General features: G+C 46.5%; 1 protein-coding gene across 1 annotated transcript; it reads left to right on the top strand.

Moving 5' to 3' along the window:
* The first annotated feature begins 7,250 nt into the window (after positions 1-7,250).
* ELP6 (elongator acetyltransferase complex subunit 6) lies at positions 7,251-15,595 on the top strand. Its single transcript, XM_081969620.1, has 7 exons — positions 7,251-7,547; positions 10,166-10,244; positions 10,700-10,770; positions 11,912-12,039; positions 13,274-13,469; positions 13,920-14,066; positions 15,288-15,595. The coding sequence occupies exons 1-7, from the start codon at positions 7,377-7,379 to the stop codon at positions 15,414-15,416; spliced, it is 921 nt and encodes a 306-aa protein (XP_081825746.1). The 5' UTR covers positions 7,251-7,376; the 3' UTR covers positions 15,417-15,595.
* Positions 15,596-16,066: the final 471 nt, after the last annotated feature.

Genomic DNA, 16,066 nt, shown 5'->3' with positions numbered 1-16,066 from the left:
TTAATCAGTGGAACAGAAGTTGCCTCCAGAAGTTGTGAATGCCCCAACACTGGAAGTCTTTAAGAAGATACAATAATACAATACAATAGTAGAGTTGGAAGGGACCTTGGAGGTCTTCTAGTCCAACCCCCTGCCTAGGCAGGAAACCCTATACCGTTTCAGACAAATAGCTATCCAACATCTTCTTAAAGATGTTGGATAGCCATTTGTCTGAAGTGGTGCAGGGTTTCCTGTCTAGGCAGGGGGTTGAAGACCTCCAAGGTCCCTTCCACCTCTGTTATTCTATTCTATCCTATAAGTTGAGGGCTACTTGTACTGCCTTGACGAGTGGTAAGAGCGCCTCCGAAGGAGAGCAAAATATATGCCACCGCCTCCCCCTTCTGACTAGTTATGGAATAGCATGAAGAGGACGGTAAAGGGTTGGATCCCAGCTCCTACAAACTCCATGTTAAGGAACATGGGAGTTGATGTCCCAAGCAGGTGATGGTCCCAGATCTGGACAAGCTGCTGAAGTGGCCCTTTGTCCAATACAAGTTAGGGGATCAATTCAATAGTTTACTGTTGTTAGATCTGGGCAACGAGAGACAGACTGCGGACACGAAGTGACTTAACAGCTCTTTATTAATAGTAGTAGTGATCCAGCTTGCTCTGAGGTCGGAGGGTTCCCCTTTTATAGGGATCGGGTACGTCCCTCGACCAATCAGAACGATACCTGTTTCCCGCTGTAGCAGCGGACCAGAGGGGAGACTTACTACGATATATGCTAATATCTAACACCCCTCCCCTCCTAGATGGAACGTTGCGGTAGGTAACATAGTCTTTTAGGTATGTGGGTGTTTGTCTTGCTCGGGAGGAGCGTCATAGTTCGGGTTGGTTAGAAGTGGTTGCAGGATCGGGTGCTTTTCCTGATTCACGTTCGGGAGGTTTTGTGCCTTCGTTGCTAAGGCGTTCTGGAGTCTGTTCGGTTGCGTTGTCTGGGGTTTGCTCTGCTTCGTGCGTGTTTTCCTGTTCCAAGCTTGGTTCGCAGGTGTCGTAGTTCTCTATGATGGGGCTCTCGCGTGGCTGACTTTCTGTAGGCAGGGAAATCTCGTCTTCGTTTCGAAGGTCTGAGTGTGCTAGGCGACCCCGAAGTTGATCGATGTGCCTTTTCCAGTTTCGCCCATCTTCTAGTTCCAGCAGATACGATCGTGGACCCGTGATGCCAATGACCTTTGCCGGCATCCACAATGTTCCCCCTGCATAGTTGTGGGCGTATACTGAATCCCCTATGCTGAAAGACCGAATTTTGCTTGTGGAGTCTGGGGGAGCTGTGGCAGAGTAATTTGGGTGAAGACGGTCCAGGTGAGACCGTAGACGGCGGCCCATGAGTAGTTCAGCGGGACTCCTACCCGTCGTTGCGCTTGGGGTAATATGCTGAATTAGGAGATAATGGTCAATGCGTGTTTGCCAATCACCTGGACCCATCCTAGCGAGGGCCTCTTTTGCGAATCGCACCATTCTCTCCGCCTGTCCGTTTGATGCCGGATGGAATGGCGCGACGAGGGCATGCCGAATTCCCTGACCTGCTAAAAACGTTTCGAAATGCATGGCCGTGAATTGGGGCCCGTTATTGGAGACTAGGAGGTCGGGCAGGCCATGAGTGGCGAAAAGTCGCCGTAGAACCTTAATGACTGCCTCTGCCGTGGTTGAAGTCATTAGGACTACTTCTAGCCATTTTGAGTATGCATCCACAACTATAAGGAAAGTCTGACCTTGGAATCGCCCTGCGAAGTCGATGTGTATTCGCGACCAGGGTGCTTTAGGTTTCTCCCATTCTGTGGCGGGTGCTTCCGGGGGTGCTGGTCTCGATTCCTGGCATGGGTCGCAAGTGGCCACCCACTCCTCTATTTCTTTGTCCATGTTTGGCCACCAAACGTAACTCCTTGCTAACGCCTTCATTCTAACAATCCCCGGATGATCCACATGTAAAGCATCTAATACATTCCTACGTAAAACATACGGAATAACAAAGCGATCCCCCCACAATAAACAACCTTGTAACACTGAGAGTTCGTCCCGTTTTGACCAAAACATTTTGAATTCCGGGCCCACGTTGCCCTTCGGCCACCCCCTCCAAACCCAAGTTTGAACTTGCTTTATTACATTGTCTTTAGAGGAGAACCTTGCAACGTCGTATGAAGAAACCGGTCCCGAGTCCAAACAGTCAATGAGCAATACCGGTACTTCTGGAGTGGGGTCTGGCAGAATGTCAGGTAATGGGCAACGGCTGAGTGCGTCTGCGTGTCCGAGAGTGGAGCCCGGTCGATGAATCAATTTGTATGAATACGCAGCCAGGAAAACAGTCCACCTGGTCATGCGTGGAGAAAGGGAGACCGGGGTGGGGCGGTTTCCCGCCAAAAGTCCCAACAACGGTTTGTGATCTGTAATTAGTTCAAAATCGCGGCCGTAGAGGTATTCGTGGAAATGCTTTACTCCAGCTACAGCAGCCAGCGCTTCCCTGTCCATTTGGCTGTAATTCCTTTCGGCCGATGAAAGAGTTCTGGAGTAGAAGGCGATGGGTGCTTCTTTTCCGTCGGGCATCCTGTGGCTGAGGACTGCTCCAACTCCGAAGGGTGATGCGTCGCAGGTCAATACCAGCGGTAGGGTCTGGCTATATTGAACAAGCAGTGAGTCAGTGGTGAGCAGGCGCTTTACCCCGGCGAAAGCTGCAGCTTCGGATCGTCCCCATTTCCATGGTGCGTTCCTCTGGAGTAGACGGTGTAGTGGCTTAGCAACGGTCGCCTTCTGCCTCAGAAAAACGCTGTAGAAGTTAAGTAATCCGAGGAAAGCCTGCAACTCGGTCTGATTTCGTGGTGTGGGGGCGTCCTGGATCGCCTTAATTTTCTTTGAAGTGGGGTGTATTCCCTGACCATCGATTCTATAACCCAGGAATTCTACGCTAGGCACGTTAATTTGGCATTTTTCCTTTTTAAGGCGGAGACCCTTTTCTCTGATTCTGGCCAAAACAGTTCTGACTCTTTTATTTAATTGCTCCTCGTTTGCAGCGGACACCAAGATGTCGTCAAAATAGGGGACGACTCCCGGTATCCCTTGCAAAAGTCGTTCCATGACGCTCTGGAACAATCCTGGGGCAATGCTCACGCCGAATTGTAGCCGGTTGCATTTGAATGCTCCTCTATGCGTCACTATAGTTTGGGCCTCCGCTGTGGCGCTATCAACTGGCAGTTGCTGGTAAGCTTGTGCCATGTCTAACTTAGCAAATACCTTTCCTGGCCCCAACGAGTGCAATAAGTGCTGTACTACAGGCACAGGATATGCGCTCTGTTGTAGCGCGACATTAATTGTGCATTTATAGTCCGCGCAGATGCGGACTGATCCGTCTGGTTTGACTGGGGTCACGATGGGTGTTTCCCAGCGCGCGTGATCTACCGGCTCAAGGATTCCTTGCTCCACTAACTTATCTATTTCCTTATCTATTTTTGGGCGGAGTGCAAAAGGCACTCGTCTCGGTTTAATTCGGATTGGCGCCACTTTAGGGTCTAAATTGAATGATATTGGTTTACCCACATACTTACCAAGACCGGGGCTGAACACATCCTCGAACTCCTTAAAAATCTGTTCAGCGCTGCTGTTTCTCACGGCGTTAATTCCGGTGACTTCTAACCCCAGGGCTTCAAACCAATCCAGCCCCAGAAGGTTCTGTAATGGTGCGCTGGCGATGGTCACGGGCAGCTGGGCTTCGATGTCCTTGAAACGGATGTGGAATGTGCCTTGGCCCACGATGGGGACTTGGTTCCCCTGGTAGTCTCGTAGCAGGACGTCTGGAGCGCGTAGTTGGCTCTTTCTGAGGCTAGGGATAGCCTGTTTCATGGATGCCCATGAAATAATCGTCAGGGTCGATCCTGTGTCCACTTCCAGCTCGCAGGGTGAGCCCTCCAAGAGGACTGTGACTCTCAGTCTTTTTGGCCGCTTAGGGCGGACCTGATGTATTGTGGTGAGATACGTTCGCAACTCCTCTCTCTGGGTCAACTCTATCTCATCGTCTACATCCTGAAAATACTCTCGTTGAGCGTCTTGATAGAACGCTCTTTCAGCTCTTTGTGTGTATTCTCTCTGGGGATACGCTCGCTCAGCTCTTTGGGAATTTTCTCTCTGGGTATACACTTGTGGATTTCTCTCTGGGCGCCCTTTCTGATTCCGCCAAGCCTCTGGGTTGGGCTTCTGTTGGCGGTACATGGATGGCTGCCATGAGGCAGGGACTCCGCTCCGGCACACTCGTGCGATGTGCCCAAGTTTGTTGCAGTGCGAACAAACAACATTCCTGAACCTACAAGTAGACCTGGGGTGATTCCCTCCGCAACTTGCGCAGGGCGGCAAGCGGGGTCCGGGTCTCCCCCCAGGCCTCATGTGACTGCTCCGCATCAGGTGACTGTCCTCGAACTCGGGATCCTCGTAGGCGGGGCTTGTGTCCTCGTAGTGAACTCTGGTTTGCCTTGGTGCTGGCTGATTTACGTTGGCCCCTCGTTGTATGGTCACCGATGATTTCTCTGCTGACTCTGACGCTCTTGCTTCGTTTAGCGCTATCTGTAGGGTTAAATTCGGGTTTGCCAACAGCTTCTTTTGTAGTGAAATGTCTCTTAACCCACAGATGAGCTGCGCTAAGATGTGCTCGTCCAGATCCCTGAACTCGCAGGGAGTTGCTGCTTTTCTTAGGGCTGCAATATATTGATTGATGGATTCTCCTGCCTTCTGGTTCCTCGTGTTGAATTCCTTGCGGCAGACATGGCGGGAAGGTTTTGGCGCGTAATGAGTTTGCAGGGCCTGTTGCAACGCCGTCCACGATACTGCCTGTATTGGAGTAGGCGCAGTGAGGTCTCTGGCCGTATTGAAGACTTCCTTTCCGCAGTAGCCGAGGAAGATGTTTTTCTTCCTTGCGTCGGTGATCCCCGTGTATTCGTTCGCTTCGAGGAAACACTTGAAGCGAATCATGAAGGCTTCCCATTCGTCGTTTGCTGGGTCGAAAGGAGCGGGGGGAGCATGTATCGCCATCTTCTCTGTTTGAATTTGCTGCGCTGCGGTGATCTGAGATGGCTGCCGGAATTTCTGCCGAATTCCTGGGCTGGATCAAATCCGGAGATTCTGGAGGTAGCGTTCTTCGTCCTATCTGCCTCTCGATCCCACCTTCGTCGCCAATGTTAGATCTGGGCAATGAGAGACAGACTGCGGACACGAAGTGACTTAACAGCTCTTTATTAATAGTAGTAGTGATCCAGCTTGCTCTGAGGTCGGAGGGTTCCCCTTTTATAGGGATCGGGTACGCCCCTCGACCAATCAGAACGATACCTGTTTCCCGCTGTAGCAGCGGACCAGAGGGGAGACTTACTACAATATATGCTAATATCTAACACCTGTGCTAAAAATAGTCATTGTCTGCGGCTGTGTGGTTTTTCAGTATTCTTAGCAGTCTTTCTCAATTCTATAATGTGTGTACCTCACCCACAAAACCCCAAAACGGTACGCAACAAAATTTCATTTTAATGTATGCCAATTAATGTACATTCAAAGTGACAGTAATGTTATTATCCTATCCTATATTCTATTCCATATTCTATAACTTTTCTATTCTATTTCTTGGCATAGCAGACTGGAGGCAACGTATAAAATGCAATTATTACCTCTGTTAGTAAACCTGCTGCAGAATATCTCTTTCAAGGGGAAAAACCCCCACCCCCACTCTGCTCTCTAGCAATAAGGAAGGGAAGGGCTTCCTTTATTGTTGAGATTTGGGCAGACCTAATCGTTGAGGACTAGAAACATGGTTTGTCCATTTTTAAAAATCCAAATTGCGGATGGTTTGGAGAAATCGGTGAAGGTGCCGGAGAATTGGATTTCAGGAAACTCTTCAAAGACGCTGAGCAATCGTTGTGAGTCAGGAAAACACAATGAGGTTGTCGATTTGTATAGCAACAATTCACTTATATCAGAGTAGTGGAGAAATAATGAATAAAATACTTTAATGCAAATATGGAAGTTTGAATTGACTCGCCAAGTGTAGCTATTATTAATTTAAATTTAAAGAAAAGCATCTGTCTGACCTTGCAACGAATTGTAAGATGGCGAGTCCTTGAATTACACCCCAAATTTCTGTTGCTGAGTTTTGCTCCATCTTACGACCGTCCTTGCCACGGTCATTAAGTGAATTGCATCCATCGAAACATTAGTCCCCAGGTGTTCTGTTGCCTGTGGCTTCCCCACTGACTTCGCTTGTCGGAAGGTCGCCTAAGGGGATGGCGTGACATTCAGGTATTGCAGAAAATCAAGAGATAGGACTGCGAGATCAAGATAAGCTTTATTTTGGCCAAAAGGTCGAGACAGAGATAACAATTTCTAACATCTGGACAAAAACCTATAGAAAAGATAGTAAGCTTTATACCTTTCTAAGAGCAACGTACACAGAAATGCTTCACTTCACTTCTTATTGGTTACCTTGAGGAAAGAGCCTTATAGGTAGAGAGGGTCTTGCTTCTCCTTTTGTCTTGGGCCACAGGTACTGAGAACGTGTCTCTAAGCGAACTTTAGCTGAACCTTGTGGTTTTGTGAGAACTATTGAACTCTGCGGTTAGGCACTCACTTCCTGTTCTTCTGCAAGCTGCAAACTCTGCCTATGTGGCCTTTTAATTAAAAAAAGGAAAGGGGCCCCAGAGAGGCTGTCCAGCCTGACCCAGTAAGTTCACTCTTAATGTCCAAATGTCACTTTACGTCCTACTTTACAGGGGTGGGGTGTGTGTGATGCCCCGACTGTTGTAAATACGAGTCGGCCACCGGGCATCCGAATTTGGAGTACGGGGATGATGGAAAGGTTCATCCCTGAAAAAACGCTCCTCCATCACTTTTTTTCCATCCAGCAGTCACTAAACAAACTGTTGTTAAGGTGAGGACTTCCTGTTAACTATTTTACTTCACATTTAGCTGGCAGAGTGTTTTTGATAAAGGCAAAGAAATCTGCTGGCTGCCCTCCAAATGGGTCAGAGCACAGCTCCCCTTCCATGCCAGCTGGGGACGATGGGACGCCTAAAACACTGTATAGTTAGGAATATTTAAGATTTCTGAACAGCAGATCACCCTGAAAGAGGGACTTTGAGGACAGGAGGCTGAGCAGGTTGTTTGGAGATACAATCTGAGAACAAAACACAACACAAAGGCCGATGGAAATAAAAGAATTGCTAAACCAGCAGGATTTAACATTATTATTATTATTATTTTTCCAAGTCAGGAAAATTTCTATTGGCAGCTGCAGTGCTGCTGTCTTGCCGACAGAGGGCGAAAGCCACGCCACTGGAGCAGAATCGGGGAAAAGGCGCCGCGCCAAAGCGCGCATGCGCAGTGCACCTCGAGCAGGCCGCGGCCTACTGTCACTGCTCGTTCGCTCGCTTGTTCGGCCGAGCGGGGTATTCCTCTCGCGGCCCGGAAGGAGCCGCGGTTGCCCCGGCGGGATGTTCGTGGCGCTGAACGAACTATTCGGCGCCTCCGTGGATCAGCCGGAGCGGGTGAGTGATCGCGTCCCGCCTTCTCTTGGCCTCTCTCGGTTTCCGTCGCCGCGCGAGACCGACGAGCGGACGGGCCTGCAATTCAGCTCCCAGGATGCACTGCGCGACTTGCTTTTGGAGCGAGGCATGCCGGGCGTTGTAGTTCTTTCCCTCCTGGTGGCCCCATTGGGGTGGGAATCTTTGGGTCGTTGCTCAAAACGGAACCAGGGGGTCGCTTTGCAAGCCCGGGATGGGGGGGGGACACTATGAATTTGGCTTTGTCTGACTCCTTGGTTGATGCTCCCTGATTGAGCTGGCAGGGGATGATGAGTACTGTAGTACAACTCTGCTTCTTAAGCTCAGCAACACGTGGGAAATTCAGCTCCCAGAATTTAAGTTAATTTGATGTATTGGATTGGATTGTCATATCATATCATATCATATTATATATCATATATATGTGATACCAATACTATACCATTCTATTGTATTATAAAACTATATTATATTATATCATATTACATCATGTCATATTATACTGATGTATTATAATATTATATTATATATCATATATCCATATATATAATTTTAATATTTAATATTTTGTGATGTTATATTTTGTCATTTTATATCTGTTTTCATTTTTGATCATTTATATCTGTCTGTCTCTCTCTCTCTCTCTCTGTGTGTGTGTGTGTTTGTCTTTATATATCTGTGTGTATATGCTCATCCATTCATTTTAGCTATTGTCTATCCATTGCAGAATAAAGATATACATAGTATCTACCTTCATTATTTTTACAAATACTTCAAGGCAGCAAACATTCATTTTTTTTCCCTACTTTATGTATTAATTTATTTTACCTTTTTTGTTTATTTCCGTTTTTATTGTTCGATTTGTTGTGTGATATTAAGTATTTATATAGCTGCCCATCTTATAATAAAACCTGGACTGCTCTTCATAAAAATCTAAAACAAGATTAGAAAGGTTCAATGGCTGGAAAAATTCTGGCCATTCAATTCGGCTCATGTCCACACATGTTGGCCAGGGAATTTTGGGAATTGAAGTCCATATATTTATAAAATAAAGAGGACAAAACAGATTTTTACATTCATTTCCGGAAATAAACATTGGATAAATAAAATAATTTCTGTGAATTAGACTTGGGAGGAAAGTTTGAAACTGTTCGCAGATGAAACTTCCTGCGTGATTAAAAAACGTGACACATGTTAATGATCGGTGAACGACACGGGTGATATCTCATATTTGATCAATAAATCAATGAGTCCCCATTCCCCATTAAATTCCTGGAAGCCAAGCTTGGTTTTTTTCTCTGGCTTCTGTAATAAATTTTCAATTAAAGCAAAATTAATTTAATTATGTATATGATTTTGATAGCCAACAACTCTGGACAGCTCAGGATTCAGAAACACCTGCAGGCATTTCTCGACCCATTCCGCAGGCCCAATATTTGGGCTGTTGCTAAGTCAGACTTTGAGAAGTGAGTGTTGTCCCACTTTAAGACTTTTCTTGCTGCTGTTAAGTGAATCATTGCCATTGCTAAGCAAGTCACACAGTTGTGGTGCAAATTGTTGGTTTCCCTGGCCAGGCTGCAACCGTCATAAATACGAGTTGGCTTTCCCAGGTTCTGGATTTTGACCACGTGACCTTGGGAAACCACGACCGTTGTAAACACAAGTGTCTGAATTTGGATCATGTGATCGGGGGTGGGTGGGTAACAGTCATTTTTTCAGTGCCGTTGTAACTTTGAAGAGTCACTAAACGAGGACTGTCTTTATATTACAATTAAATTACAATTGTAATTACAATTACAATTAAAACCTTAGAAAACATTTAAAAAAAAAACAATAATAGCAGGAAAACCCATTAAAACCTTATATTAACTTCAAAATAATTCCAAAGATGAGGTGAGTCTTAGAATTAAATTAATTTTGTAATTTATTTATATACCTCGGCAGTCCTTGACTTACAACAGTTCATTTAGTGACTGTTTGAAGTGACAGCAGCCCTGAATGTAGCTTATGACAGTTTCTCACACTTAACGACCATAGCAGTGTTCTCGTGGTCGAAATTCGGATACTTGGCAATGGATTTGTATTTATGACCGTCACAGTGTCCCCAGCATCATGCGATTCCCCCCTCTTGCAACCTTTGGATGAGATAAGTCAACAGGGAAGCCAGATTCGCTTAACGACCGTGTGATTGATTTAAGAATGGCCGCAATTCACTTAACAACTGAGGCAAGAAAGGTGGTGAAAGAGAGCTTAAAAACGGTTTCGTTTAACAACGGGAATGTGGCAACTCGATTCACATTTATGACGGTTGCAGTGTCTCGAGGGGTCCCACCATCCTCCTCTGGCGACTTTCTGACAACAGGGGATTCACTGAATGACGGTGTTCCTAACTTGACAAAGGCAAGGATTGACTTAACAACAATGGCAAGGAAAGTCATAAAAGGGGGAAAAACTCACTTAACAACGTTTCCATTTTGGGCTCAATGCCAGTCGTAACTCAAGGACTAATAGTGATATGATGCATATGGTATCTATATTTTTAATTTTGTTATTATTTATTTATTTATTATTTAGTGCCTGGAATAAAATCTCTCTTTTTTCAGAGCAAATTGATTCTGCTTTGTGCCACGAAAACGGATGCCAGCTTTCTGGTCCACCACTTCCTCTCCTTCTACCTCAAAGGTATGTGGGGAAGGAAGGACTCTGTAACCTATCTCCGTCTCTTTCCCCGCTCCGTCCATTTTCCATCACTAAAAAACAAAGTACAAGTAACTCCTTGACTTACGACGGTTCGCTTCACGATCGTTAGGACGGACCTGAAAAAAATGACCATTGTTCACAGTTAATGACCATTGCAGAATTCCTGTGGTCGCGCGATCAATATTTGAATGTTTGGCTACTGAGTCCCAGGGTTATGTGATCCCCCTTTGCGACTTGCTGGCCAGCAGGAAGCCAGATTCACTGAGCAACTGTGCTACTGACAGAACAACTGAAGTGATTTGCTTAACAACAGTGGCCGCAAAGCTTGTGAAACTCACTTCGCACATGTTTCGTTCAGCAACATAAATCTTGGCCTCCTTCGGGGTCGTAACGGGGGGATGATCTACCTAATGTCTCTTTCTTTTTGTCTTTTGCAGCCGGCTGCAAAGTCTGTTTCCTGGCCTTTGTGCAGTCCTTCAGCCATTACAACTCCGTGGCTCAAAAGCTGGTGAGCCAATTTTATTTTAATCTATGAAAATATATTTATCTATTCTCGACCTACAACCTCATGGACTTCAACTCCCAGAATTCCTGGCTCTGGGATTCTGGGAATTGAAGTCCACCCAGGTTAATTGGCTCAGGGATCCAGACCAGAGTTGCCCAACTTTTCGGTCTTGGGGGTCCGGAGGGGCGAGGAGGGGGCGAAGTTTCTTTGGACGGGACAGGAGTACGGGCATGTACGCGTGGTTGAGCATCCGTTTTTTGTACATGTCACCTGGCGATCACCTACGAGGCTTGCGCAAGTGGGGCCGCAATCCACCTGGAGGCTCGTTTGAGTGGTATCCCCTGTACGAGATGCCTTGCGATCACCTGCGAGGCGACTGTGGTTGGGATTACCTGCATGCCTGGTGTGAGTGGGGCTGCAGTAACCCATGAGGCTTGCGAGAATGGGCCGTGACCATTAATGAGGCTCATGCGAGTCGGCCTGTGGTCACCCGCGAGGCTCGTGCAAGTGGGGTTGCGATCCCCTCGTGTGAGTGGGATCACCCGCACGGCTTGTCCTGCGTTCACCTGCGAGGCTTGTGTGAGTGGGGCCACTTACATGGCTCCGTTGCAAATAGTTCCGCATCCTGGTAATGTGCTGTGGCCCACCAATTGTGGAACTCCTGATCTAGCCAACGATGGTGCATGCTTCTGAACGGGTGGAATACCTCTAGTTCTTGAGTTACAATGGTTCGTTTTACAATCATTGAAAGTCACAATGGAGCTGAAAAAAGCCACTGATGACTGGTCCACAGGTGTTACTCAGCAGGTTCTGGACAGTTCTGGAGAACCTGTAGCGGAAAGTTTGAGTAGTTCGGAGAACCCGTAAATACCACCAGTGACTGGCCCCGCCCCCATCTATTCTCTGCCTCCCGAGTCCCAGCTGATCCGGAGGGAATGGGGATTTTACAGTATCCGTCCCTTGCCACGCCCACCAAGCCACGCCCACAGAACCAGTAGTAAAAAAACAAATGATTCCCACCACTGGACTGGTCCTTGGACTTACAATTGCTTTGGATTCTCATGCAGATGGCTATTTGTCCCCAAAAATTCCTCAGCCGCGTTTCTTGTTCCAATTTCTTGTTTTTCCTGTTTTTTATTTTAAGGGAGCCAATCTCCTTACAGCCAAGGAACAAAAGCAGCTGGTGTTCTTTGAAGGGTTGAAATCGGCAAACGAGGTTTTGTTTGGCGGCGGACAGGAATCCGGGGACCCCAACCCTTTCCAATTCGTCAGGTAGCTGAATGTTTTTTTCAGGAGCCAAAGTCCTCCACTAAAAAAATCTATTTCATTAACTGACCGTTCAAAATTACAGTGACACACTGATGTTTTATTTTATTATTTTATTGAATTCAAAATTGCAACACTGATATTTTTTATTGTTTTATTTTATTATTTTATTTCATTTTATTATTTCATATTTTATTTATTTTATTGCGTTCAAAATTGCGACACTGATATTTTATTTCATTTCATTTTATTTTATCTTGTTTTGCTTTATTTTACTTATTTGTTTTTTATTTTATTGTATTATTTTATTTGTTTTCTTTTATTGTATTATTTTTAAATTTATTATTTTTAAATTTATTTTGTTCTGAAAAAGTTAAAATGCAAAATTCAATCAAATAACAGTTTTTCACACTTATGACTGTTGCCAAATCCCCAGTCACGTTATAAAATTTCAGAGGCTTGGTAACTGACTCACATTTATGACGGTCGCAGTGTCTCGGGGTCAAGTGATCTCTTTTTGTGAACTTCTGACAAGCAGTCAGGGAAACCAGATTCGCTTAACAGCTGTGTTAACAACAACTGCAGTTTCTCACTTAACAACTGGCGAGAAGAAAGGACTTAAAATGGAGAAAAAGTCATTGAACAACTGTCTCACTTAACAATGGAAATTTTTGGCTCAATTGTGGTCATAAAAAGAGGACTACCTGTATATGGGATAATTCAAATCATTTTGGTCATGTTTATCACATATAAGTTGTCCTCAACTTATGACCAAAATATTAAACTCCAGATAGTCCTTGACGTACGATCACAATTGAGCCCCAAATCTGTTGCTAATGAAGACAGTTATTAAGTGAGTTTTGCGCCATGTTACATCCTTCCTTGCCATGCTTCTTGAGCGAATCCCTGTCATTCTTAAGTTAGTGACACGGTTGTTAAGCAAATCTGCATTCCTGCTCGTCCCAACGGTCGCAAAAGGTGACCGTGTGGACACCGTCCCCGTTATGAATACGAGTCACTTGCCAAGCATCTGAATTTTGATCACACAGCATGCCCCCCCTCCCTGCAGGGATATAGCAACACCTGTACGGGGGATAACAATCCTAAGCAACTTTTTTCAGTGGCTGTTGTAACTCGGAACAGCCACTAAATGAACGGTTGCAAGTTGAGGAGTATCTGAAGTTCTGAAAACCAGACCGTTGACCATGGTTGACCTCAACTTTGCATCTCTCGTTTGCAGTGGAGACGGGTCAGATCTGAAACAACTTTACCATTTTGTCCGGACATCCCTGAATCCTTCTGACGGCGGAGATCGCTGGAAGTTCCCCGTTCTGATAGTCGACGATCTCGGTGTCCTATTAAGTCTTGGGGTGCAGTTGGCGGATGTCCTGAATTTTGTTCACTATTGCCGAGCGACTGTGAATGCTGAACTGAAGGTAACTTTCGAATGCAGGTAGTCCTCAACTTACAACAGTTCATTTAGTGACCGGTCAAATTCGCGATAACGAAAAAAGGGGCTTAGGATTGTTTTTCATACTGACGATCTGTCATAGTGTCTCTGTGGACACGTAATAAAAATTCAGATGATTCATCTTTACGACGGTCCCTGGGTCCCGAGGTCGGGTGATCCGTTTTGCGACTGTCCGACGAGCAAAATCAGTCAGATTCATTGAACAACCTTATAGCAAAGTTAAGAACCACAGGGACTCACTTAACAACAGTGGCCAGAAAGATCGTCACATGAGGAGAAAGGTCGCTTTATTGATTGTCTCGTTTTAGAATAGAAATTGGGGTCATAAGTCGAGGACTTGCTGTATGGGTTATCTCGTAAGTTTCGTTCCAAGCGGAAGGGCGAACTGATTGAACAATGATGGTTTGTGTTGTAGGGAAACTTGGTTTTCATGGTGCAGAGCAGTGAAGATTCGGAGGATGAGGAGAATGGAGTTCTGGTGAAGGCCCTTCGCCATCAGGCCAACAGTGTCCTGTGGGCTGAAGGTCTGGCCAGCGGCTACTGCAAGGAAGTCCACGGACAGGTGAGTCTACCTGAGTTCTTTGCCTAGACTTCTTGGGGGAGGGTTTCAAGTAGAGCTCACCTGCCTTCCTCCCTGCCTTTCTTCCTTCCTCCCTCCCTGCCTGTCTTTTCTTCTTCCTTCCTTCTTACCTTCCTGCCTGAGTTCCTTCCTTCCCTTCTTCCTTCCCTCCTACCTGTCTGCCTTACTGCCTTCCTTCTTTCTTGCCTTCCATCCTTCTTTCCTGCCTTCCTTACCACCTGCCTCCCTCCCTCCCTCCCTCGTGCCTTACTGCCTTCCTTCCTTCTTTCCTACCTTCCTTCCTGCCTTCCTTCCCTTGTTCTTTCCTTCCTTCTTTCCTTCCTTCTTTCCTTCCTTCTTTCCTTCCTTCCTTCTTTCCTTCCTTCCTTCCTTCCCTTTTGCCTTCTTCTTTCCTTCTTTCCTGCCTTCCTTCCTGCCTTCCTTCCCTTGTTCTTTCCTTCCTTCTTTCCTTCCTTCTTTCCTTCTTTCCTTCCTTCTTTCCTTCCTTCCTTCTTTCCTTCCTTCCTTCCTTCCTTCCCTTTTGCCTTCTTCTTTCCTTCTTTCCTGCCTTCCTTCCCTCCTGCCTTCTCTCCTTCCTTCCTTTCTTCTTTCCTCCTTTCCTTCCTTCTTTCCTTGCTTCCCTGCCTTCCTTTCTTCTTTCCTTCCTTCCTTCCTTCTTTCTTGCCTTCCTTCCCTCCTGTCTGTTTGACTTCCTCCCACCTTCCCTCCTGCCTTCCTTCCTCCTTTCCTGCCCCCCTTCCTTCCTCCTTCCTCCCTTTTTTCCCTCCTTCCTTCCTTCCCTCCCTCCCGACTGTCTGCCTTACTGCCTCCTCTTCTTGTTAAGTGAACTGATTTGCTTAACAACCATGGAGGAAAGGTCAGAAAAAAGGGGCAACATTCACTCAACAGATGTTTCACTTAGCAACCAACATTTTGGCCTCAGTTGTGGTTCGTAAGTCGAGGACTGCAGTGTCCTGAGGTCACATGGTTTCCATTTGTGCCCTTCCAACAAGCATGTTTAATAGGAGCAGGGGAGCTGGATTTGCTTAACGACTGCCTGATTCACTTAATGACCACAACTCGCTTCTACAACCACTTGAAAAAAGCTTATAAAAATCTGACTTAGCAGTGGAAATTCTGCTCCCATTCTGGTCGTATGTTGAGGATTATCTCTTGGCACGGATGGCAGATCTAAAACCCCAAATGATCTCTTCCCTCCTGCAGCTGACCATACTGGAAAAGGATTCCTGGGAATCTGGCGAGGCGAAAGATCCCCAGAGGGTTTTCCAGTATCAGATCCAGGACAAGAACGTTGCCTTCTTCGCCCGAGGGATGTCGGCAGCCGTGTTGTGAACGAAGGGCTGCCGGTGGTCCCGGAAAGGGACCAGAGGGGATCTGGGGTGATCCAGGAGCATCGGTGATCTCCGAGGGATCGGATTTGATCTGGTTTTGAATCCAGGGTCGATCGCGGGCAGTCGATCCCGAACAATGATGCAAAGGGAGTGTCATGCAATAAAAGAGGTGTGATCGAACCCAAGGCTCCTCGTGTCTGCCTTCACACAACCTGCAATCTTGGTCTCTTGTTTAGAATGTAGGGACTTCATCTCTCAGAATTCCCCTGAGGGGGATGGAGGAGTGTGAGAGTTGTCAAAGGAAAGCGCAAGTGCACACACACACAAACACACACACACAAAGACAAAGATAGAGACACAGGGGGATGAACACAACCAGCCAAGAGGATTCCATCTCCCACAGTGATCCTCTGCTCCAATCAATTCATTGGGTTGCTGAATTCAATTTCTCCTTCCCTCCCTTTTCCTTCCTTCCTTCCTTCCTTCCTTCCTTCCTTCCTTCCTTCCTTCCTTCCTTCCTTCCTTCCTCCCTCTTCCTTTTCCTCACTTTCCTCCTTTCCTCCCTCCCTCCCGTCTTTTTCTCCGCCCTCCCTTTTTCCCCCCTCCCTCCCTTCTTCCTTTTCCCGGACGGGTAAAGTCAGTGGGGGGGGC

Source organism: Natrix helvetica (assembly GCF_964273705.1).
Source record: "Natrix helvetica genome assembly, chromosome: Z".
Lineage (NCBI taxonomy): Eukaryota > Metazoa > Chordata > Lepidosauria > Squamata > Natricidae > Natrix > Natrix helvetica.
The sequence above is the reverse complement of the archived record's forward strand: the minus strand, read 5'-3'. Positions and strand labels throughout refer to the sequence as shown.